Source organism: Andrographis paniculata, unplaced genomic scaffold (assembly GCF_009805555.1).
Source record: "Andrographis paniculata isolate CXL003 unplaced genomic scaffold, ASM980555v1 Contig12END, whole genome shotgun sequence".
Lineage (NCBI taxonomy): Eukaryota > Viridiplantae > Streptophyta > Magnoliopsida > Lamiales > Acanthaceae > Andrographis > Andrographis paniculata.
The window spans coordinates 4,975,468-5,000,281 of record NW_026137402.1 but is presented as its reverse complement, the minus strand read 5'-3'; the positions used below and the strand labels follow the sequence as shown (position 1 = coordinate 5,000,281).

General features: G+C 31.9%; 3 protein-coding genes across 3 annotated transcripts; 2 read left to right on the top strand and 1 right to left on the bottom strand.

Moving 5' to 3' along the window:
- Nucleotides 1-1,290: 1,290 nt before the first annotated feature.
- LOC127254914 (ABC transporter F family member 3) lies at nucleotides 1,291-7,253 on the top strand. The gene is made up of 18 exons (XM_051280266.1): nucleotides 1,291-1,615; nucleotides 2,022-2,237; nucleotides 2,438-2,627; nucleotides 3,094-3,302; nucleotides 3,393-3,542; nucleotides 3,894-4,022; nucleotides 4,098-4,199; nucleotides 4,306-4,452; nucleotides 4,565-4,627; nucleotides 4,815-4,861; nucleotides 4,995-5,054; nucleotides 5,223-5,305; nucleotides 5,503-5,597; nucleotides 5,917-6,003; nucleotides 6,332-6,419; nucleotides 6,507-6,592; nucleotides 6,777-6,839; nucleotides 6,919-7,253. Exons 1-18 carry the CDS (start codon nucleotides 1,412-1,414, stop codon nucleotides 7,039-7,041), a joined length of 2,142 nt encoding a protein of 713 aa, XP_051136223.1. The 5' UTR covers nucleotides 1,291-1,411; the 3' UTR covers nucleotides 7,042-7,253.
- Nucleotides 7,254-7,637: 384 nt separating this feature from the next.
- LOC127255328 (K(+) efflux antiporter 3, chloroplastic) lies at nucleotides 7,638-19,418 on the bottom strand. Its single transcript, XM_051280824.1, has 19 exons — nucleotides 19,218-19,418; nucleotides 18,076-18,465; nucleotides 17,556-17,657; nucleotides 16,913-16,993; nucleotides 16,483-16,584; nucleotides 15,465-15,542; nucleotides 13,558-13,626; nucleotides 13,341-13,391; nucleotides 11,503-11,616; nucleotides 11,319-11,420; nucleotides 11,099-11,233; nucleotides 10,670-10,851; nucleotides 10,451-10,586; nucleotides 10,085-10,156; nucleotides 9,904-10,008; nucleotides 9,352-9,513; nucleotides 8,577-8,666; nucleotides 8,309-8,470; nucleotides 7,638-8,098 (listed from the first exon to the last, which is right to left on the bottom strand). Exons 1-19 carry the CDS (start codon nucleotides 19,245-19,247, stop codon nucleotides 7,892-7,894), a joined length of 2,370 nt encoding a protein of 789 aa, XP_051136781.1. The 5' UTR covers nucleotides 19,248-19,418; the 3' UTR covers nucleotides 7,638-7,891.
- Nucleotides 19,419-22,641: 3,223 nt separating this feature from the next.
- LOC127253056 (MADS-box transcription factor 3-like) lies at nucleotides 22,642-23,559 on the top strand. The gene has a single exon (XM_051277476.1). It carries the CDS (start codon nucleotides 22,642-22,644, stop codon nucleotides 23,557-23,559), a length of 918 nt encoding a protein of 305 aa, XP_051133433.1.
- The last annotated feature ends 1,255 nt before the right edge of the window (nucleotides 23,560-24,814 follow it).

Sequence of the window (24,814 nt, the reverse complement as noted above, 5' to 3'; positions counted from 1 at the left end):
CATTATAGAATAATAACAAAGATAAAGTGAATATTTGTAATTTAAATAAAAATATTTTTTTTATTTAAATATATAATTATTTTTATTAAAATAAAATAATAATAATAATAAAAAAATCACATAAAAAAAATACTAATTCCTCAATCTCAAACACCCTGCAATATTTTCAAAATAAAAAATAAACTATATATTTCTCTCTCCATCACATCACCTAATTTCTAAATTATCCTACTTAATAATACCGTTGCATCTTGTATGAGACGGAGAGAATACTATTTTAAGTTTAAACAGAAGCATTATAATTTTCTATGAATATTAATAAAAAAAATATAATAATATAAATTAGACATACATTGTAATTTTGTTTATTTAGTATTTTAATTTTTTTTTAAAAAAATAAATTGTGGGTGAACTATGTAGTCCTATGACAAAATAAAAAATTTTAATTTTAATTAAATTATTTTTATTAAATAAAAAAATATTTTGAATAAAATAGATGATAAATAAAAAATAGTTATTTTATATTATAATAATATATTTATATTATTCCTATTAAATTATAGTATTTTATTAATTAAAAAAACATTTTAAATAAAAGTAAAATATTAAAAAAAATTGTAATTATATTTATATAAAATATTTTCGAAATGTAAAGATGATTAAATATTTTATTAAGTAAAAAAATTAAATAATATTCTTCCTTCCCATCGCTTCTAAGAGTCTGGTCATATTTACTTTTTCATCATCACTATATTTGTAAAATTTTTTTATATAAGACATTAACAAAGTATTTTTGTAATTTTTTTATATTATATTTTGATATAATAATTAATATGCAAAAAATATTTTTGTAATTTTTTTATTTATACTATATAGTAGAATATAAAAACTAAAATATCTAGGTTAGAGTAATAATTATGAATAGTTTAAAATGTAGAAATAGTGTTGTTATAAGGTGGAGATCATAATTATTAAATAATAAAATAATAAAGAAAATGAAAAAACAAAGACAATTTTTGAAAAAGAGAGAGAAAGTATTATTGTTTTCAATTTTGAATACATGAAAGTAAATACAAAATTAAAATTAGACCGGATAATCGTACTGGAAGAAAAAAAATATATGAATAATCTTTTAAATAAGACTTTGTTTAAATGAGACTAAAAATGGGAAATGTAGGTTTGAGTGAGACTCAGACTGGTTTTGATTTTCTTTGCTCAGTAGCAAAACATGAGAGCGGTGAGAGTGCAATTTTGATAAAGTTCAATGGTCAAATTGAAATTTAACGAAATACAGGTTTTATGATTTTATCTCCCTCGCCGCCTTTTCATATTTCTTGCTCCACGCGAAGCCATCACCATTCACCACACGAAGCATACTCGATCCCTGAAACTGATTGATTCCGCCGTTGAGATGGCGGAAGTGGCAAGCGCGGTGGTGCACGATGTTTTAGGGAGGCGACTGGATGAGTTAGACCTTCCAATTGTAGACTATATCATCAACGTCCTCGCCGACGAGGATTTCGATTTCGGTCACGACGGGGAAGGTGTATTCGAAGCCCTTGGGGAGCTTCTCGTGGACTCTGGATGCGTAGAGGACGACTCTGAATGCCGATCGGTATGGGTTGATTGTATTCAAGCTTTGTTTCTTATTTGTTTACTTTTCGGCAATCTGGATGGCCAATGGATATTGTTGATGTTGCTCGACATCGTAATTGAATGCTTTTTATTTTGTAATTGGTTTTCTAATTTTGTATTTATACTGTTACGTGTTCTATCTCAACTTCTAATGTTACTCCTGGATAAGAATGGTGCTTGGCTTTTCATTTTTGTCTTCGTATTGGAGTTCAGATTTCTTGCAACCTCATTGAATTAGGAAGAAGTATTTGTCAAGAATATAAAGCGATTCAATGTTTCAGCAGAATGTATTCCCACATAGACTAGCAATGTATAGTTAGGCAGGGTCTTATGATTATCTCCTTGCTCTCTTAAAGATTGGAGTATAATTTTTTCAATGGCTACAGGTATGTGTTAAACTCTCAGATAAATTTGGGAAACATGGATTGGTAAAAGAAAAACCTGCAGTGAGAAGCCTATTGGCACCAGTGAGAATGTTTGACGGAATGGATGAGGAAGTAGCCCCTAAGAAGAAACCAGAACCAGTGGATGGGCCTCTACTCACTGAGCGGGATAAGATGAAGATTGAAAGGAAGAAGAGGAAGGATGAACGCAATAGAGAGGTATAAAAAAAGGGAAAAAAACGAATATATTATAGTGTGGTATTGGGAGTTGAATCCTAGATTAGCTGAATCTTTATTTATCTTTATGGGTAGTTAGTTAGTTAGTACATAAGGCAAGGAAAAATGAGAGATGAAGTAAGGTTTTGAAGTGGTTAGCATCTATTTTTGTATTAGTTTGTTCTATATTGGGTGTTTTGCAGGCACAATACCAAATGCACCTAAAGGAAATGGAAGCAGTTAGAGCTGGGATTCCTGATGCTGTTGTAACCCATGAGAACAGTGACAGTGCAGCTGTGAGAGATATCCACATGGAAAACTTCAATATTTCTGTTGGGGGGCGTGACCTTATTGTGGATGGTTGTGTTACACTATCTTTCGGAAGGCACTATGGTTAGTCTCTCACGATCAACAAAGGACCTAATTTATCAAGTGCTTTAAAATTCTACCCAGTGATTTTTATTTTTTAGTAAGGAGTGTTCTTATTGTGAATATCTGTGAGCTGCTACTGTCGGAAGTAAAAAAGAAAAAATTGATTGGTGCACTACTTGCATTCATTTAAGCAGTAACTAAACTTTAAACTTTGTTGGGGTTTTACTTATGAAATTTACATCACAGTTTGTGAATGAGAGCCTTTCGTGATTAGGTTATCTTGGAACCAGGTTCCTTCAAATTATTCTCTCCATACTTAATTAACATTATGAGACAATAATTTGCAGCAAGGAAATTTGTAGTTTAATTCAAGTCAATTTTCAAGGCCTGAAAGAGTTATAATTGATCTTTTAGCTATTTGATTAATTTTGTATATGCACCCTATCTAATTTATGCATTCATGATAACACTTTTTTTCTCCATGTAGGTCTTGTTGGGAGGAATGGTACTGGTAAAACTACCTTCCTCAGGTACATGGCCATGCACGCTATTGATGGTATTCCCAAGAATTGTCAGATATTACATGTAGAACAAGAAGTAGTTGGTGATGATACATCTGCCTTGCAATGTGTGCTTAATTCTGATGTGGAAAGAATTCGACTTTTAGAGGAAGAATCCTCTTTGCTTGCGATGCAGGTTCGAGGAGCCAACTTCAGATGTTTTCCATCTGTTGCCATTTTCCATTAATTTTCGGTACATAAATTCTTGGATTTTACTTTCCTTTAGAACCCGGATAAAGATACTGGAAAGACCAAAAGTGAGCAAAATGGTGGAGTTGACAAGGATTCAGTTGCACAGAGGCTTGAAGAGATATATAAGAGGCTTGAGTTCATTGATGCTTACTCGGCTGAGGCACGCGCAGCTTCCATTCTTGCGGTTAGTTTCTTTTTCATTTTATTAATGTAATAAGCGGTTCTTGGGATTGAGAGTATTTGTTTAGATGTTTAACTTCTGTATGATATCAAGGAGAAATGCTGATGATATTGCTCCTAACCTTAATTGCTTTACTCAGAATAAAGTTCATCCATGATGCAATATCCTTAATTGTCTTGGGTTATGGAATACAAGATATACTTTGGTGAAAGATATAATATAATATGGTCTTTCTTGTTATCATTCTCTCCAAGTAATAGTTAAGCAGCCACTTCATTTAGTGGTTAACTAACATATTTTCAGGATTTGTTTTTATTAAATATTGATAGATCTGTTAATGCAAAATTTGTTTAGGGTCTTAGCTTTTCTCCAGAAATGCAAAAGAGGCCGACTAAAGCTTTTTCTGGAGGATGGAGAATGAGAATTGCACTTGCTCGGGCCCTGTTTATTGAGCCTGATCTTTTACTTCTTGATGAACCTACGGTACATTATGCATATTCCCATATCTCATTGTATGTAAAAATGTTTTGTTAACACATGTTTTGACTTTGTTCACAGAATCATCTTGATCTCCATGCTGTCCTGTGGCTTGAATCTTACCTGGTGAAATGGCCGAAGACATTTATTGTTGTGTCACATGCTAGGGAATTTTTGAACACTGTATGACTTTACTCCTCTTGGATGTTTGATTTGGATAATAGTTTCCAGGTTAGCTTGTTCTGTTTTACTACTGTCTAAAAGAATACTCTCTATGGACTCCTTTCAGGTAGTCACAGACATTCTCCATCTTCAAGGGAAACAATTGCACACATATCGAGGAAACTATGACACATTCGAGAGGACAAGGGAAGAGCAAATGAAAAACAAACAAAAGGCTATAGAGGCACACGAACGTGCTAGATCACACATGCAGGTTCTTGTTTTCTCATAACTGATTTGACTGGTGTTATTCATCTGCTGTAATCTGCCTATTGTTTTTGGTGCAAAATTGGTTTTCTTCTCTTAAATGGTTTCTTTTTTTGCAGTCATTCATTGACAAGTTCCGATATAATGCAAAGCGTGCATCTCTTGTTCAATCAAGAATAAAGGTATATTTATCATCCTTTTTCTCCTGTCCTTTTCAGAGTTAAATATTTCTATTAAATTTATATATTTAGTATTTCTGTAATAAATAAATAAATGACCTGTGTGATACCAGGTCGAATAATGACAGAACATTGTTTCAGTTGCTGTTTGATTTTAACAGAAAATTGTTTATATCCATATATCTTTCAGGCACTGGAACGGTTGGGTCATGTAGATGAAATTATCAATGATCCTGAGTATGGATATTTTTATTCAGTCATTATCTTTGTTTTTTTATGTCACCATTTCTCATCTTTTGTTATTAGCCTGGGTAAATTAGAGAAGATCTTGACACCTTCTGAAATGTGTTACTGATTTTACTGTGAGCAGCTACAAATTTGAATTTCCATCTCCTGATGATAGACCCGGCCCGCCAATCATAAGCTTCAGGTTCAACACTTTACATTGATGACAAGTTATAATACCTGCAGAGTTGCTACTACCTGTGCCATTTTCTCCATTATCTGCACTGCTTAATCAGATGAACCTATTTCTTCAACATTACTCTACTTTTTTTCTGTGTACCTTCCTGAGGTTGATTGGTTGTAATCATGGCAGTGATGCATCTTTTGGATATCCTGGGGGCCCAATATTGTTTAAGAATCTGAATTTCGGAATTGATCTTGATAGCCGAGTATCAAGTAAGATTTTTATTAATTATTTTTTACTTTTTATTTTTTCTGAAGGCACTGAATGGTTTTGTTTTACTGTCTAGTGTTACTTATGCTTCTCTAGTTTTTGCTTCCTAGGGAGATTGTCAATTATGCATATTAATTATGAGTTAGTTTCTTATATGCACTTTATACCAACTGGCGATATTTGCATACTTGCCTTGCAGTGGTTGGCCCAAATGGTATTGGAAAGTCAACCATACTCAAGCTTATTTCTGGGGAGCTTCAACCAACCTCCGGGACAGTATTCCGTTCGGCAAAGGTATAGCCAATGTTTGTCACCTTATAATGCATGATTTCTTGTAAACTCTATTCAGTTGGACCAATTTCATCAATTGGTCCACTAACTTCAGATTCTTTATTCTGTCAATTACTCAAGGGGATATTTCTGGCTTGGGCAAGATCAGGCATTGATTAAAACATAATAGTTTGTAGGTTTTGCAACTGACTGCTTAAATTTTTCAAAATAAATGGTGTTGAGTAGAGCCAACAATTTGAACAGTTGACAAGCTGTAGACATGCAAATTGTCAAATTAATACCCTCTCTGCTTGATGGTGAAGTATTGCCTTTTGCCTTTCAGGTTCGCATTGCTGTATTTAATCAGCACCATGTTGATGGCCTAGACCTCTCTTCGAATCCACTTCTTTACATGATGCGCTGCTTCCCAGTAAGTCCTGCTCCAATATCATGTGGCATTTGTATTTGGTTGTTGCATGAATAGTGGACATCTGAGCATCTCTCGTGTTAACTTTTAAGTTAATTCTGTAGAATTTAAGAGCAAGTACTTCGAGACTGGCGATCATAGACTATATTCTACATTTAGATTCTGTAGATTTTGGTTATTTCTAAGGACTTATACTGATAGAAAGCTAGAAATACCATAGTTGATTACCTTGGAAATTTTGGTATCGAACTAGTCTTTACCTAGAGAATGTATTTTCAGTTGTCGTTTTGTATCTTTGAAGTTTGAAAATACTTACTTCTGTGGTGTGCAGGGAGTGCCGGAACAGAAGCTAAGGAGTCATTTAGGTTCATTTGGAATAACTGGGAACCTTGCCCTACAGCCAATGTATACATTATCAGGTAAGGTCACTCTGTTACTTGTGCCTTCTATAGCTGCCTGCTCGGTGAGTTGGAATTTATTTGATATGTTTTTGAGCAAAATGCCAGGTGGTCAAAAAAGCAGGGTTGCATTTGCCAAGATAACTTTCAAAAAGCCTCATATTTTACTTCTTGATGAGCCATCGAATCATCTTGTGAGTTTTTCTCGTTCCTCTATTTTGTGATTTTAACATCTTTATAGGAAATGCATATATAATAAGTGGATTGTGATAGATCATGGATTGAATTTTCTTGTTTTGTGGAAGCTGCTATTAATTACTTGAAGAAACTGTCGTTTTTGTATTGAATCTTGTATATAACAAAACCACCAATTGACAGGATCTGGACGCCGTGGAGGCATTGATCCAAGGTCTGGTGTTGTTCCAAGGAGGAGTTCTGATGGTATTGTCCCTTAACATTACTAATTATTATAATTATATATTATTGTTATTATTAAACTGTGGCGGGTGGGGGTGTGCAGGTGAGTCACGACGAACATTTGATATCGGGAAGTGTGGATCAACTATGGGTTGTCTCAGAAGGCAGGGTGAATCCCTTCAACGGAACATTCATGGATTATAAGAAGATTCTACAATCATCATAAAATAAATACATACATATTCCCCTAGTGTGTTGAAATATATATAAGAGTATTATTGTTCAATTCGGTGGTTGTGTTTTGTTAGTTAGTTTCTGCCCTTTTTGTAGGGTTGGGCACTTGTGGTTGCTGCTGCAAATTATGACATCTTCTAAACTTCTCTCATCTTATGGATTTTTATATTTGAATGAATAGTTAGTTAATTGATTTCAAAGAAACCCACTTTCGACTGCATAGGTACAATAATTGTGAGAATTCTGAATCAATTTTAGTAATACTCTTGCAAATTAGTTTCATCAAGACAAGTTATACTAGATAAACCCAGCTGTACCCGACGAAAGTGCGCACTGGGTAAACCTTCGGCCAAACCTAATACTTTGTAAACTAGGTCTGACAGGTAAAATCACATTGGGCGAGCGAATCATGTGTGACATGTGATCTGAGGTGTCAGGGTTTTGAACTCATAATCTCACGGTCACAAGTTCGACCTTCACACTATCGGGTCATCACTTACGCTCTATGTACGATGTAGACATATCGATTGTTATTGTTATTGCTCGAGGAACCAGCACAGGCACCCTAAGTACCAACTATGAGCTCCATTAATATAATACAAATATTAATTAGTCCCATGTAGTAAACAATGGCTGTATGTATGTATGTACAAGCAGTGGTTACTAGAATTTGTCATTTAGACCACCCCCCTGCTTATGTTATGTATTTGCACAATTTTCATATATACATGCAATAGTAATAATAAGCAAAATTCAATAGAATCCAATGCTCATAAATTGCATCAAGAAAAGCCAATTACCTTGAAGCCTCCTCCCCTCATTAGAAAAGCCAACTCGGCTGGTTACTCGCTAGCATCACCTTCATCAGTGTGTCTTTCTACATCGATCTCACAATACAGCACTCCTCTAGCCTCATCCTCGTCGTTCTCAATCCCAGGCCCGGAGAGAGATCCATCAACTCCTGCTGTCGACAACTTCAATGTACTGTTTCCATTCATTTTTCGTGGCTGGTTGTTATTTTGCTCCTCAATTATGTCAGCAACCCTCACCTTTACGAAATAACAATAGCTTGGTTACTACATGCACACATAGGTAAATAGACAATAAAAATAAGAGAGAGATAATTGCTGAGAGCAGGAAATTTTGTATAAAAGTAAGCATAACTTCAATCATTAAATTAACTCGAGAGAATGATGACGTAAATTTTACTCTTCTGAATTTGCTTTCCATATGCAAAGACAATGGCGCTATTTGAATACCTTCAATGGCTTCATGACATTCAATTCCTGCTCGTCTGTTTTTGATAAGGCTTCTTGAGCTTGCGATTCCATTGAATCTCTCACTATTTGACTCAGGAAACTCACGTCATCTGACATGACACCGAGCCCCTTAAGAAGCTTGGAGCCAAGTTGTAAACTTGTCTGTAGAGATATAAAGCAGCGGGAGTGAAAATGCTTAACAATTTTATTTTATTTTATTTATTTATTTGTTCAATGGAGTTTTTTGTATGAATTGTGGCGGCAGTACCTCAGCATTTTCTAGAATGGCATCAGTTGCACCAGCTTTCTTCAGATCTAACAAATGTCTCATGTCCTGAGCACGAGCATATATGGGAATCTGCAAAGTTTACATCCATACAAAGTTATAACATAGGCACCGCGACAAGTCGACTTGAAACTGGGAACCCACTGTAACTATAACACTTCAAGTTTCAATTCTGAAAAGAAAATTTGGATCCAGAACTGGAACAGTAGAATAACTCATTTATACAAAATGGTTCATAAGAAATAGAACCAGAATCATAACAGTTCTAATTTTGGAAAAAAAACAAATATTATTAATATATAATGCATATATCTACATTATATGGGAAACTAAGCACTAAACTCATATTATGAAAATGGTATGTGATCTTTCACTTTAGTTTTCCATTAATTGTGTGTTCGTCTATAAATCTTTTCTAAATTTTTACTATTCATTAAAAAAATTTCCTCCAAAAATATTAAATTAAACATTTATTTTTCACTTTTTATTTATACTAAAAATTAATTTTACATTGAAAACATCATATTAATACTTATTTTATATAATCGTAAGGCTATTCAAATTCAAAGTTTTTACTGTTCAAAATCCCAAACCAAAACTCAAACCTCCAAACAAACACACACTTAATTGTCCTTTTGAAGTAGGATTGGTGGTTTGTGTCATTGGACACTTGATTAAATTGATCCAAATGAAAAATCGACATACATGCAAACATGCAATGGAAAGAGAGTGGAAGAGAGAAGGGTAAAAAAAATACCCCAGGAAAAGCCAAACGGGTCCTCTGAACAGCCTCAATAGTTCTCTGCTTCCCTGTGTACATGATCATAACAGCTTTCGGAGAATTGATACCAGCAGATTGCAAAACAGCCGGACGGGAGCCATCACCATAGAGAACAGGGAAACCTAGTTTTCTAGATAACTGAAACACCCATAACATCAGATATGTTAATCAACAAAAGATTCCTCTTCTGGGAAAAAAAAAAAAGGGTTGAAAGCATAATATCCTACATGATGGATACTTGCAAAGGAAAACACACACCCAAAAAGCACTATTGGGTCCAATGATTATCTGTTTCATTAAACACCTTAACATACACAAAACCCATCAAAGTTTGAGATGCCAGGTCAGACAGAATTGCAACTTCATTTCTACACATAAAAACTAAACATTATCCAGTTTCTTAAACTTAAAACTAGTGATATCAGGTGTAGTCATATCTAGAATAGGACAACAGGTTCGTTTCATAGTCCTAGACCCGAGCAACAATACAAGAGTATTCCTCACATTTGCAAGCATTTTAGTTTTTACCTTCACAACGGAAGGGTCAAGGTCAAAAGCAACATATGGCCATCCTGCACCAACGCTGCCATCTACCCCAGAAGCCAATGGAGTGGACAAGAAATTGGCAAGCACCTGCATGTGAAATGGCTCAGCAACCAAATGGGTTAACTTTGGCTCATTGCAACACTTCAATATAATTCAGTCTTACCTGAGCCTTTTGCCCAAATCCAACTATAACAACAGGGTCACTAACATCAAAGTTCACAGAGTCATCAAGTTTCTGCATCACAATGGTAGTTTGGTCATTAGCTCAATTACATGGATCACAATAGCTTTGTGATTTTAAAATGCAAGTAGTATTAATAAACAAAACAAAATAAAATAACTGATACTTTCCAACTCAACTTAATCATTTAACTAACTGCTCCAAGTAAGAGCAATATCACGCCTGGATGGAATAAATAAAAATTAATTATATTTGAAGTCAGATTGACTTTAATCAGTTCAAGCCACATTAGAATGCCACCATTAACACAGCTGTTTATGAAAATTGAGTGCTTCTGTAATAACTTACAGCCTCATCTCCAAACTTCTCGCCAACAAAATCTGCTACCTTTCTCCCTATGTCATTGAGTAAAGGAGTCAAAGCCATTGACAGGACAACAACAATTATAAGTAGTTTATTCAGTTCAAGTGGTAGCACTCCAAGCCTGTAACAAAAAATAATATTAGCTGGTGACAGGAAAGCTAACAATAACAAGGGCACATGGTTAAGCAAAAGAATAAAATATACCTGTTTGCCAAAGAAAAAACCACAAAGGCAAATTCACCTCCCTGGGAGAGAAGCCAGCCTATTCTTATGCTCTCTTGGAGAGTTAGTCCAACTCTTGGACCTATTGCTGTTATAATCAGTGTCTTAATAACAATTAACCCTGCTAAGAGTGAGAACACATTTGGCCACTCTCGAATAAGAACCTGCATAACATGAATGTAGGTATAAATGATATGATAAACTCTATAGAACCAAAGACAAGGTGAAAAACATAAATTGCCAGAAGAGAACTACTGGCTGAAAAATTCAAATAAAAATAGGCAGGCAATAGGGTCATAGACAAGTTGCTGCATATAATGAAGACATGTGCATGTTAAATAGACATGGAACAGAGAAAAACTTAATAAGATAAAATAGAAAACACTCACATGATGTCAGAATATATGGTACCTGCATATCAATTGAAGTTCCAGTTGTCACAAAAAATAGCCCAAGAAGTAAACCCCTAAAAGGTCTAATATCAGCTTCAATCTGCGTTCGGAAGTTTGTTTCTGCTAGAAGGGCCCCAGCCAGAAATGCTCCTAGCTACAAATAAAACAAACATAATTTTGCATCAACCATAGCTATGCATTCATATTAGACATCTATGGAAAAAGAAACTATATCCAACCGTATCACTGAAGCCCAATTTCTGTGTTATAAGTGATGTCCCAGCAACTGTAAGCAAGCATAGAGCAACAAAAGCTTCTGAACTTCTTGCATCTGCAACTACCTGCAGTTAGCTACCAAAATTAATCTTTAGGCAGACATGAAGTATATATGAAGGTGTGACCATTTGGATATAGGGTTTGCACCTCAAAAACCCGCCTCAGAAAATATTTCCCTCCAAGAGAAAGCAGGCCTAATCCAAGTAAAGCTTTTAAACTTTCTTGTACAAGCATTGGCCAAACACTTTCTTCGACCAAATTCTGCAGATAGTAGATGTTAAATCTGTATTAGAAGTCAAGTAGAAGCAACAGCAGTGGTCGGCTTCTTCAGATCATTCTTTCACAAGAAGAACCCCAAATTCACAAAAAAAATGGTTCTAGTGGAATGGGCAATTGATGTTTTACTTGGGAACTATTATGGAGGAATAATGATATTCAGGAAATCATTTCAGTGCATGCTGATAGCCACATCATACATAGCTTCTTACAAAACCAATTTTCAGATAAGCTATTATATTTGAATAAAAAAGTAGCCTTCTATAGGAACCCAACGCTCCTGTAGAAAACACACATGTGAATAATACTGCTTGCAGAAACGTTACTTCAACAAACACACACATATATCAGAAATAGTAATTACCCCCAATAATATTGTATCATTTGTTGGTAGATTTGACTCACAATCACAAACCTCTAATTGAGTAACTGTATAAATATAGGTACCTTAATCTTGATTAATACACATTGAATTACATTCCGCATGGTATCCAGACAGGGCTAGGTGGATCAGGTTAATCAGGTAGTTTTATTTAGGTTTCGAAATAAAAATGCATGGTTTGAAGAATTCCATCTTGTTTTTCACCAATTTAGAATGATACAATATCTGTCTTATAACATTGTATTCTATAAGCATGCCTCCAAAGGATGATGAGTCTATTTGGTTGTCTATGTTATTGATATTGTCATAATTGGGGATGATGTAAATGACATCACACGTTTAAAGGAGCACCTGCACAAACAATTTTAGACTAAGGATTTAGGACCACTATGGTATTACTTACGGATTGAGATTGCTCGATCAAAAGATGGTTTAATTCTATCACAAAGTACATACTTGATATGCCAGAAGAAACAATCATGACAGTGTGTAAGAATGTGGATTCTTCTATAGATGCAAATATAAAGTTGTTTCCTGAACATGGAAGTAGGTTGCACGATATAGAAGGTTAGTTGGATAGTTAAATTATCTGACTCACCCAACCAAATATATTACTTGGGGTAAATGTGCTGATTTAGTTCTTTGTCTCCATGTGACTCTTTGGTAAATTATATTCTGCATGCACTTTTGATACTTATATATTGATGCTTTGAATAGATTTTTATTGATTTTATGCTATTTGAAGTAAAATTCAAGGCAAGCATGCAACGAAAGGCAACGGGAAAACAGAAGAAAATGTGATGCTTAGTCATGCACATGACTAAGAGAAATGGTGGCAAATCAGGCACTGGAAGACTTTAGCAAAAATATTTTACTTGCACAACTATTTTTAGACGAGGTCATCTAAAGTCTTAAAATAATAATAAAACAGTTTATCCTATATAAAGTAATTTTGCAACGACATTTATTGTATTTCTAAATGAACTAAAAACTAATCTCCCGAAACTAGTATTTATTTATTTATTGGTGGGAAAGAAAGGTCGTGTTTGTTTGGGGGTTTAAATTTTGAGTTTGCGGTAAAAATTTTAAATTGAAATCATTATATAATGTAATATAAATAGATTTTTAGCATAATATAAAAAATAAAAAATAAATGTTTTGATTTGATATTGGGTTATGGGGAATTTTAGAACAAAACTATAGTCACAATGATTGAAAGAGTGAAAAGAAAAGAAAAAAGAAAAAAAAATCTGAAGCACGACGGAAAGATCCAAAACATACTTGCCTCTAAAATATACAATGTACTGTCTTAATATTTCTAACATACCTGGCTCTCCAAAACTGGCAATATCACAAGAAGCGGGACGACTGCAATATCCTGCAAATGTCAGTTGTAGAGCAGTCTAAAAATATGTCATTGCTTCATACATTCTGATTGACGGTTCATGTACATTTTGATTGAAAGTTCATGATCATCGCCACCAGAATCAAGGAACATGAAGATGGATATATTGAAAACATTAGGATAAACAAAAAACATATACCTGTAATAAAAGTATCCCTAAAGTCGCTGAGCCAAATCTAGTCGGGAGTTCCCCTTTTTCTGCAAGAAGCTACAGATTACATGTTAGCACATTACGCTTGACTCTTGGAGATCAATCAAGGCTACTTTAATACATCATCGATTGTGGAGATACAGAAGAAAAACCCGATTCAACTCCTGATAGAACCAATCACTCAAGCCAAGGGCCAGGAGTTCCAAAGAGGAAGTGCAGAGCATGTGCATGCATCTTTATTTTAGTTCCCCGGATTTACCAATTCAAGGTAGTTTCATTTGTTACTTTTCTTTTGTGTCACTATATGTGGGTAATAACATACCAAACTCATTTTGAGGATCCACCTGGACAGATGATTTCAATAGGAACATATCTCTAGAGATTTTAAGAAGGAGATGGTTCACGTGGAAATTGAAAGAGAAGATTATATAACACTTTGCATGTTTACAATACAATGAATATATACATAATATGTGTGAATAGAGACATTCAAAAGGGATTGAAAAGACTCAGAGGCATAAAAGAGAAAAGACACCCACAGTTTGTTTCTTGCTTTTCCCAAAATATAAGGTCTCCAGTATTTTGAAGTGGACCATCGAAGACATGTTGGAAAATCACATTATTTAATTGTTACTCCGCCCGATATTTCCAAGTTCCAACATGTCTTTGATGGTCCACTTCAAAATACTGTACTTCTTATGGTCCATATCAACAACAATCTTAGGAGAAGAACTTGTAGTATTTGGAGTCGAAGGAACATTGCGAGAAAGAGAATAAAAGGTGAAATTAATAAGTCATTGTCAAGGGGCATCCAACTCTGAAGGCCTAATACCGACTCTGATTCCATTTAGATCCCTTACCCCCAACTCTAATTTCATTGAGAACTCTGACACCAACTCTAATAAGTGATTTATTGTTTAGATTAGGTCACTATTATCTTAGATTGGATTGTTATTATTTGTGTATATCTGGTTTGTATCATGTCCATAAATAGATTCTGATTTCATTATTAATAAAAAAAAAAAAAGAAAAAAGAAAATCAGAATTTCAAAAGTTCTACAAAATGTACCATGATAAAAAATTCTTCCAGCTGAAATGTGTTATTAGCATTCATTTCCTATAGAACTAATGTGCTACCATTAAGTTGCACATATTGCCTCCAATATGATCATTTGTCGAAGAACTAACCAGATTGAAATGGGTTGTCATATTATGTGGGAGAAATTACATTTGTCATCCAAGTTCCCTACATCTAGTCCCAAAACCAAGGCTCTGTTTACATATGTTTCAAACATATTTGGCACTATTTATAAAAATTCTCTCTATGATATATCATATCAAATAACTATTATTAATTTAAAATACAATATCAGAAACCTATTTTGTTTACAAAACATAGCATCCAACACTTACATCACATCAAGTACCTATTTTTTACTCAATTTTTTACTATTCCAAAAAACTTTCCTAAACTCTAACAAACTTCCAAAACATGTATCTACACAAATGCTTAGGGGGTTCACGACTGTGATACATATGTGAGAACTTGAGCTTATGATATATATGCTTCAACTTGAGGGGGAGAACATGTATCTACACAAATGCTTAGGGGGTTCACGACTGTGATACATATGTGAGAACTTGAGCTTATGATATATATGCTTCAACTTGAGGGGGAGTGTTTGATATTTATAGTGTTTGTTCATGTAGTCTTCCTGGTCTTTTTGTTTCAGTTTCTCCATCTATGTTGTTTCTCTTCTTCTAATCTCTCTTTCAGTTTCCTATATACATTCATGTAATATTGTTGTAAAGGTTCAATTCAAGATAATACAGTTTATCTCCTTCCAATTTCTATAGCTCTCTTATGTAACCAAGAACTAGTCTGACTGAAGTACCTGAAGGACAAATGCTGAGGATGACAAGGAAAGAGCAGCACCTATTACCACAGCTTCATCAATGCTTCGGATATTGACCTGCAATTTTTGACAAAATTAAAAGTCAGTAATGACATAATGGATAGTATTAAATTGAGCATATAAAATAGAAGGCAGGCCATTTTGCATAGGACCAATATCAAATAATTATTTCAAACTTCCCTTCAAGTAGTCTTTTGAATTTCTTTTAGACTAAGCATTGTAAGAACAAGAGATCATAGTTCTCATTGACGCTCTCATCAGTGACCAGGAATTTATTAGGAATTATATTATCAGGACCACTGTCTTATGAGATGTATGTGCATCAAAATATTCCGCCTTCCTTTTAAATTAAATGAACATTGACCAGTTTGTGGTGAACAGGACAGCAATTCATAGTTGCCTTTGACTATTAAGTAGTAGTGTAAAAGGTAGCATTTTTACTGTGATCCATCATTCATGAATATTTTATCACTGAAATAAATATGTTCAATCACTTTAAGATAGAAATTACTTTATTGGAAGCTGCATGGTGAAACTCAAATGGATCCATCAAACACACAGTTGATGGGTCCAACTCATAACATGTCTACATCACATTGAGAATGGTTTAGGGCGTGTATATGAAATTAAAATAACATAATTATTGACATAGTAATTCACCCCCAATAAAAAATTTAATGCATGAGTAAGATCCCACAAGACTGAAACAACCATACAACCAATGGATGCTTTACTAAGATCCTCTGGAAAAGACGTTAAAAAAAAAAAAAAAAATGATACTCCAGGAAAGAGAGACCAGTTTAAGCAAAAACCACTATTTAGAATATTTTCAAGATTCAACTTCTCACATTCAGTACCTTAACATAGCGAGTGTGCATCACACTGGCAATGAAAATTGGAATCCAATTAGTCTTATATTATCTACTCTTAGATTCTCTCTTCCTGTGACAAATGACCTGTAACTTGAACAATTTCGCTTGTACAAAAACTGACTCACCAAGTCAGGTCTTGAGTGGAATAGAAACTCCAATATTCTTGTTCCAAGAGCATTATTTGGTGGAAGCTCAAATGCAGTAAAGGCAAGAGTAGATAATATCACCTTTAATTGAGAAAACCAAACAAAAGCAGTCAGAGGATAAACAATACCTTGCATATGTTATGAATGAGGTCAGAATGGCATTCGATACTACAGATGAAAAGGGAATATGTCCCATCCAACATCTAGATTTTACTTCTAGGTAATAAAGAATAATATATCTTCATTTAATGTCTTAAAGTTATATCCCTGCTTTATCATATTTGCACCAGTAAAAACTTCATCATTTCCACAAACCAATAGGAAAAAACTAAACAAACAAGCAAACAACAACAAAGAGAAGAAGAACAAAGAAGCAGAAAGGAAAACAAAAAACCTTTTCAAGATATACCTGAGTGAGCCCAAGCCCAAAGGCAAATTTAGCAAGTGCCCTCAAGCGAGCGAGTGAGAGCTCCAGACCCATCTCAAATAACTGCATGATTTTATGACATAAGAAGACAATATTTGATGCTTTTTCACAAAGGACAGATTCAACTCATAAAATAATAAGATTAATCATGACACATCAAAATTAATTGGCCTGTAAGGAAATTGAAAAAAGATGACAATAGAACACAAGATGTGCAAGACTAACATTCTAACTCTCAGGAACTTTTAAATCATTAGTCACAACTAGAATGGGAGAGGTATTTACTGTAATCTAGAAGCTTTTCAAAGGATTTGCCTTTTATCCTTCCAGAAAATTCTTTCAGCCACACTGTTGGCATGCTAATCATCCAAGGGATTAAATGATTTCTTTGGATCAATGTATGATTTTATTTTAGTAACATAATAGAAAATTATAGCTTCTTGTACCAAATAGAACATGATGAAAAGCATATTTTAAAAAAATTCAAGGTCTCAATCCACTTTCCAAGGTTTTCATTTGAGATGCTAAATAAAGAATGATAAATTTTGGTGGTTACTTGAACAATACTCTTTTCTAGGGTAAGAATATCAGGGAATGAAAAGCCAAAAACATTCATTGAACTTACCAAGAACAGGATTCCCCACTCAGAGAGAATTTTAACATCTATAAGATTTCTAATCAGACCCAATTGATTGAGAACAACTCCTGCAAAGAAGAAACCTAGGATCTGAAACAGCAACTACATGAATTAGCAGCAGTTGGATATGAATAAACAAATGTGGCCAATTAAATATGCATGAGTTTTTTTAGTTTCTCAAATCATAAAATGAATATCAATCTACTAGCATATATGCACAGCCAACAAAGAAAGAAAGCTATCATGGCAGTTAAATTAATCAAGTTCAACCGCTGACATCTATAGAAATCAAAGAAACCTGATGGCATCTGTAGGAAATCAAGTTAACATATTAAACAAGGTTACTTTGAGGATCCTAGTTCCATTCAAACTTTGGAGGAGTTACTGTTCACATGATCATGTCAAAGACCTTTATTACATTGAGAAACCTCACATGAAGGTGTGGACACAAAAAATCTCAAAGTAAAATTAAGAATGTAATCTCATGAATATTCTAATGGATACGTACAGGGCTAGCCTTGATTGTTTTGAAAGCAGGAACCACCAATACAGTTACAGCTAAAAATGTTAAAGTGTCCAAGCCCAAGTCATTGATAACTTCAACAGGAGTGGCAACATCCACTGATGCTTGTATCTTGAATATGGCAAGCTTGGTATGTCTGCATTTAAGACGGAATCTCCCTTCTCCGCCAGATGCAAAGTAAGGTGAAAATGGTGACGGCTTACTAGTGTAGTTTGTTCTGTACAGGAGATGATAGTTAATTCTGTGGCGCAAGGAAAGGGATGGCAGGCATTTAGAGTGGTTGTAAGCACATAAGACAGTAAGATAACATGGACATGAACGTGAAGCAGAAGAAATAATTCCATGGGAGCTACTCTCTATAATAATGCCATAACCCTGCATCAAGAGAGGATTGATAAGATAAAAGAAAATGAATTATTGAATATGTGTATAAGCGATATATTAAAGCTTACAAGTTACAACCTGCATATAGTCGAGGATATAAACATGTACTATGATCTAGAGGGGAAAAAAATGGAGATCTGTCAACAGCTACATCATAAGATCTTTCCAATTATCAAGATGTAAATCTCTATGCAAAGTATCTCCTCTAGGTAAAATATCTAATGATAACAAACTCCTATTCTCCATTAGTATAACTGCACCTTGAACACACCTACGTCACATGATTATCCTTTATTTCATATATTATTAAAAAAATTATTCCACTTCAAAACAAAAGATCTCCGAAAATTGCAGGAATCATATACTGCCAACAGGTAAAACAACAAGAGCCTCAGCGAAGAAACAGAGAACCATCCAACTTCATACATAAGTTCGGTTGCTCAAAACTGCTCTTAATTTTCAATAAAGGTGATTCAGAATAAGAGCTGCTCAACTCTACCGCTGCAGGCAAAATTTCTAGAGTACAAAGAGCGAAAGAAAAAGCAAATAGACACTACAGCAAGATAATTTATATACATCATCTACAATTAGTTTCACCTCGTTCCACCTGCTCAGATGGAAAGAGCGAAGTTCAATTAAACAGAAATTCAAAGCCTATCGGCTACAGTCTCAACTTAACGCTGAAAGTAATGAGTCAAAAGAAGTATTGAATTACCGAAATTGTCAAGAAAAACTACACTAACCTTGGGAATATAGGAAGACGCCATAGCCATAGCATCCAGCACCCTTGTCTTTGATAAAGGAGAAGTTGTACGATACCTTATCAAATAGCAAGAGAAGGCATTGAAGCTGAAGAGATTCGGCGTTGGGTCGGCTCGGCTCCCGGAATGTGGGTTGAGTGAAAATCTGGTATTTAGAGTGGAAGAGAAGGAGCCACAAATTCCATTTGGAGTTAGCTCTTCTTCAACCTGTTTAGAACAGAACAGATATATTGGGGCCCAGCATCTCAAGCCTCAACGGTCACGTGGAACTCACAGTGATTTTACTGAATTTGCTCGGTTTTTAAATAAATGTATGTGGTCAGAGCTTTTGGCACTAAAAATAAAATAAAATAAAATAAAATATTATTTCAGAATTTACAGTTTTATTCTTTCCATATTTTATATATATATATATCTTATTTTTAAAATATTAATAAATTGTATATATATTTATTATTTTTTATATTTTTATATAATTTTTTATATTTTATATAAAAATATTTTTTAATAATAATTTCACAAAATAAATATACCTGTTCCTCTTTTATAATTTAATTTTCATTATTTTTAGGTTAATAATTTTATATTTACTTTTCTTTTTCTTTTAAATTTCTAAATGTATAATTTTTACTAAAAGTATGCATTTTTTTTTTTAAATTATTCAAAATATTTCCTCAAAAAATTATAAACCTATATTTACTTTTCTTTTTCTTTTAAATTTCTAAATGTATAATTTTCACTGAAAGTATACAATTTTTTTTTTTTTTTATGATGCAAAACATTTATTTCAAAAATTATTAACCTAAAAATAATATTTCTTTTTCATTTTTTAAAATTTATTTGTCTTGGTAAGTGTAGCATAATAAGCTTGTATATTTTGTAAGAAGTGATAAATATATTTTATTTTTTGAAAGTGTGTGGATTATATCTTAAAAAAAATATTCCCTCCGTTCTTAATTTATAATTATTTATATTATAGGATAATTATTTACACTAATATATTTTTAATTATCTACTAATTATATCCCTCATAAAATACCGTGTCTACGGTGTAGCACCCGGAATGGGACGGAAGGAGTAATAAACTAAACTAAAAACAACTAATGATTTATTTGTTTAGTATTTTAGTTTGAAGTATATTTTTTATTTGAAATATAAAAAACTATATATATAAAAATTACTATAATATTTATTTAAATATTAATTTTTAGTGTGATAATAAAATATAATATATTATATATATTAAAAATTATTTTAAAAAATAGTTGGATAAACAAATTTTATTTATTTAATAATTTTAAATTATCTAGTTAAAAAAATATATTTTTTTAATTTAATATTTCAATTATAATTTTAAATTTTAAATATTAATTTAAACATAATGTACAATTTATTATTTTTATATTATATTTATTATTATTTCATATTATTATTATTATTATTATTATTATTATTATTATAGACAAAACAACTATTTAATTTAATTTAAAAGTGTTTCTATTTTTTTAGAAGCTATCCCTAAACATACTTTTAAATTTCAAAAATTATTTTTATTTTTGGACAAAAATCAATATAAATACTTATAAAGTATTTTTTATAAAAATAAAAATCAAAGTGTTTGGTAAAAATCAATGGTCACACTATCTTAATTATCACATAACATTGCATCAAATACAACCAAAAAAAAAATAAAAATACAAATATAAATATAAATACAAGTCGAAATAACATTAGCTTTTTAAAGTATATAAGTATCAATCAAATTTTCGTTATATACTTTATTTTATTAAAATTTTCAAATTTGTAAGTTTTATTTTAAAAAAAACATTCAACAATAATAATTTTTTATATACACAATATATCAAACTTACCAATTATTTTGAGTTTATTTTAATGTGATTTGAAATGAAGTTTATTTGAAATTTTATTTAAATAATAAATTTATTCATCCAAATTTTTCTTGGTGGTACTGTTCTCATAAATATTACTCTTTTCATATGTTAAATTTATATTCATTTACTTTGTAAATTACAAAAGAAATACATATAAAATTGGTGGAGGGAGTACAAAAATATAATATATACATACATTAACACAATATATAATATTTACTATATTTTCACAAAAGGTTAACAATAATACAAAGTATTTTTTTTATATTATTGGTGTAATTTTCATATTTAGCATAAAAAATACATTCATTTAAAACACCAAGTGAACAGTATTTTAATATAATATTTTGTGAGAAAAGTGTACATTATTATTATTATTATTATTATTATTATTATTATTATTATTATTATTATTAAAAATTATATCAAATAAATAATATTAATTTTAGTTTAAAAAACAAATAATAATAATAAATAATAATGAAATAATAAATAACGGCAAACAAATCTTGATTTTAGGAAATAAAATCTAATCCTTAAGTTAAATAATGATAATATAAAACTTTCCATAAAATATAAACAAAGAATCAATCTAAATATTAAATACATACAATACTTCCATAAATATAAGAAATAAAATTCACATATAAATTAGTAAGTTCTAAGTAATAATATGTAGTACCGTAGAATCGTATCTTTTATATCAGTCGATCGAATTCAAGATGGGACGAGCAAAATTAAACATGAAGTGGTTTTTAGAAATTATCCCTAATATGCTTCTAAAAAAAACACTTTTAAATTTCAATTTTTTTTTTTTTTTTTTTGAAACAAAAATCAATATAAACATTTATAAAGTTTTTTTTATAAGTAAAAACCAAACACTAACATTAGCTTTTGTAAAGTATGTAAGCATCAATCAAATTTAGGCTACTTTAAATTTTATTGTATTAAAATTTTCAATTTATAAGTTTTTCTTTAAAGAATACATTCAACAATAATATTTTTATTTTTTGTATAAATAATACTATCAAACTTACCAATTATTTTGGGTTTGTTTGATTGTAATTTAAAATTAATTTGAAGTGAATTGCTTATTTAAATTTGTATTTAATAAATAGTATTTTAATGTAAAATTTTATTAAAAAAAAAGTACATATTTTTATTGAAAATCATATCGAATAAATAGTAAAACATTAATTTTAGTTTAAAATTACAAAATAACAAATCCTTAAAAAAAAAAAAAAAAGCAAACAAACAAACTTAAACTAATAATAATAATAATAATAATAATAATGGTAAGCAAATCTCAATTTAGGAAATAAAATCTAATCCTTAATGTTAATTAAGGAATTAAAAATAAAAACTTTCCATAAAATACAAAAAACGAATCCATGTAAATATTAAAAATATACAATACTTCCATAAATAAAAAAAAAATTCACATATAAATTAATAAGTTCTAAGTAATGGTAATTAATTTAGTTTGCATGTAGTAAGTTCATATCCAATTCAAGATGGGTAGAGCAAAATTAAACATGAAGTTTATCGAGGATGTGAAATCAAGGAACAACATGTTCAAGAGGAGGAAGGAGGGTTTACTGAAGAAGATGAAAGAACTCACCATTCTCTGCAACGTCAGTGGCTGCGCTGTAATCTACGGTCCAGATCGGCCGGAGCCGGAGATTTGGCCACGTGGCGATTCCGAGGAGATCCGGCGGTTGGTCGGAAAGTACAAGGCGGCGATGGAGAGCAACAGCCAGCAATACACTTGTAGGAAGACAACGTTTGGGCTGACAGATTTCTTCCAGACAAAAATGGAGGAAGGAGAAGAACTCGCGACTGTAAGGAAGAAGTACCCGACTTGGAGTGATTCCTTCAACGGGCTGTCGGAAGGAGAGCTGAGAGGAATGACGGATGCTTTGGAGGAGAAGATTCGGTGTGTGAAATTGAGGAAGCTTCAATTGATGATGAGCAATGGCGGATTTGGATTTGATTTTGATCTTGATTTTGATGATAATCGTGAGATCAAGGAAGATGGAATTGGGAATCCGCCATTGTTGCAGGGCCAAGTTCCTTACAGCTATGGAGGGTTTGGACTTGAAGGGATGGTCAACTGCCCCGCCATTGATGGGAACCTTCAAGAACATAAAGAATTATTACAATATGGGAGAAAGCATAATTGGCTGTCGGCGTCTTCTTCTGCAATCAATAATCGAAATCCGATGATCTTGGAAAACCCTAATCAGCCATTGTCGGGTTCTGCGATCAATAATTATCCGATGAATTGCAGCGGGCCTGATCTGTCTTTTCCGATGATTTGCAGCGGTCCAGATCTGGCATCATCGTCTTCTGCCGCCGTCGATGATGGAATGGTTTGGGGAGGTCAGAATCAGCCCTCTTGGGGGAGACAAGCATTCAATCAATTTGGTTGACGATGAAGTAAGAACAGGTATGTGATAGAGGGATTGTCAAAGAATAGGTTTTTATTATTGAAGATCCATTTGGTATATGCAAGTATTAGGACAGTGTATTTTGAAAAGATCTTAGTAGTTACTACTTTTTGGTTCGAAGTATCGATGGAGTATTTTGAAAAGTATTCTTCGAATTTAATTTTTTTCTTCAAAAATATCAAATTATTTTTTATTTTTTATATTATACTAAAAAATCAATTTTACATTCAAAACATCACATAAATACTTATTTATATCACATCAACATCTATTTATATCAATAATTATTTATAATAAAAATTAATTTTTGGATTCGTTTGAAAAGTAAAAAAATTGAATTTGAATAATTATATTACGATGATCTTTTGAATGTTAAATTAATTTTTAGTATAATATATAAAAATAAAAAACAAGTTTTTAATTTGATATTTTTTTAAAGAAAAAATTAGATAAATAGTGTATTGTAGAAAAAATTGCCGCAAATAAGTTTATGAGTAATTTATGAACTGTGTTTTTATATCTTGATTGGTGACAAGACCAAGACGAGGGATTGGTTGAGAAATCCTTCGTACGCCTAAAAAGATAATAAAGAAAAAATACTCGGTCAGTCCTATTCTAAAAGAAAAGTAATAGATTCAAAAAAATTATTAATATTTTATAGGTTAATAAAAATGTAAGAGTTTTTTTTTTTTTAATATTTTTGTTTTTAATTTTATATATAAATTAATTAATTGTATGTTTGTAATTTACGTGAAAATTAAGAGTATTTTAATATTAATGTATAATTATTTTTACTGTAATATACGAGATATACTAAAATGGTAAAAAAACTAGTTTGAATTGAGACTAAGGGTGTGTTTGTTTGGGAAATTGAATTTTAAATCCACTATTTATTCTATTTTCTTTTAAATATTAAATCAAACACTTATTTTTTATTTTTTATATTATATTAAAAATTAATTTTACATTCAAAATATCACATCAACACTTATTTATATCACATCAAACAACTATTCAAATTCAAAATTTTTACTATTCAAATCACACCTCAAAATCCAAACCTCCAAACAAACATACCTAGTTTGTTTGATTGTGATTTGAAATGTCTAAGAAGATAATAAATAAAAAAAAATATATATATAGTCTGTTTGGTTGTGATTTGAAATGCCTAAAAAGTTAATAAAGAATATATATATTTATATATATAGTTTATTTGGTTGATATTTGAAACAAAGTG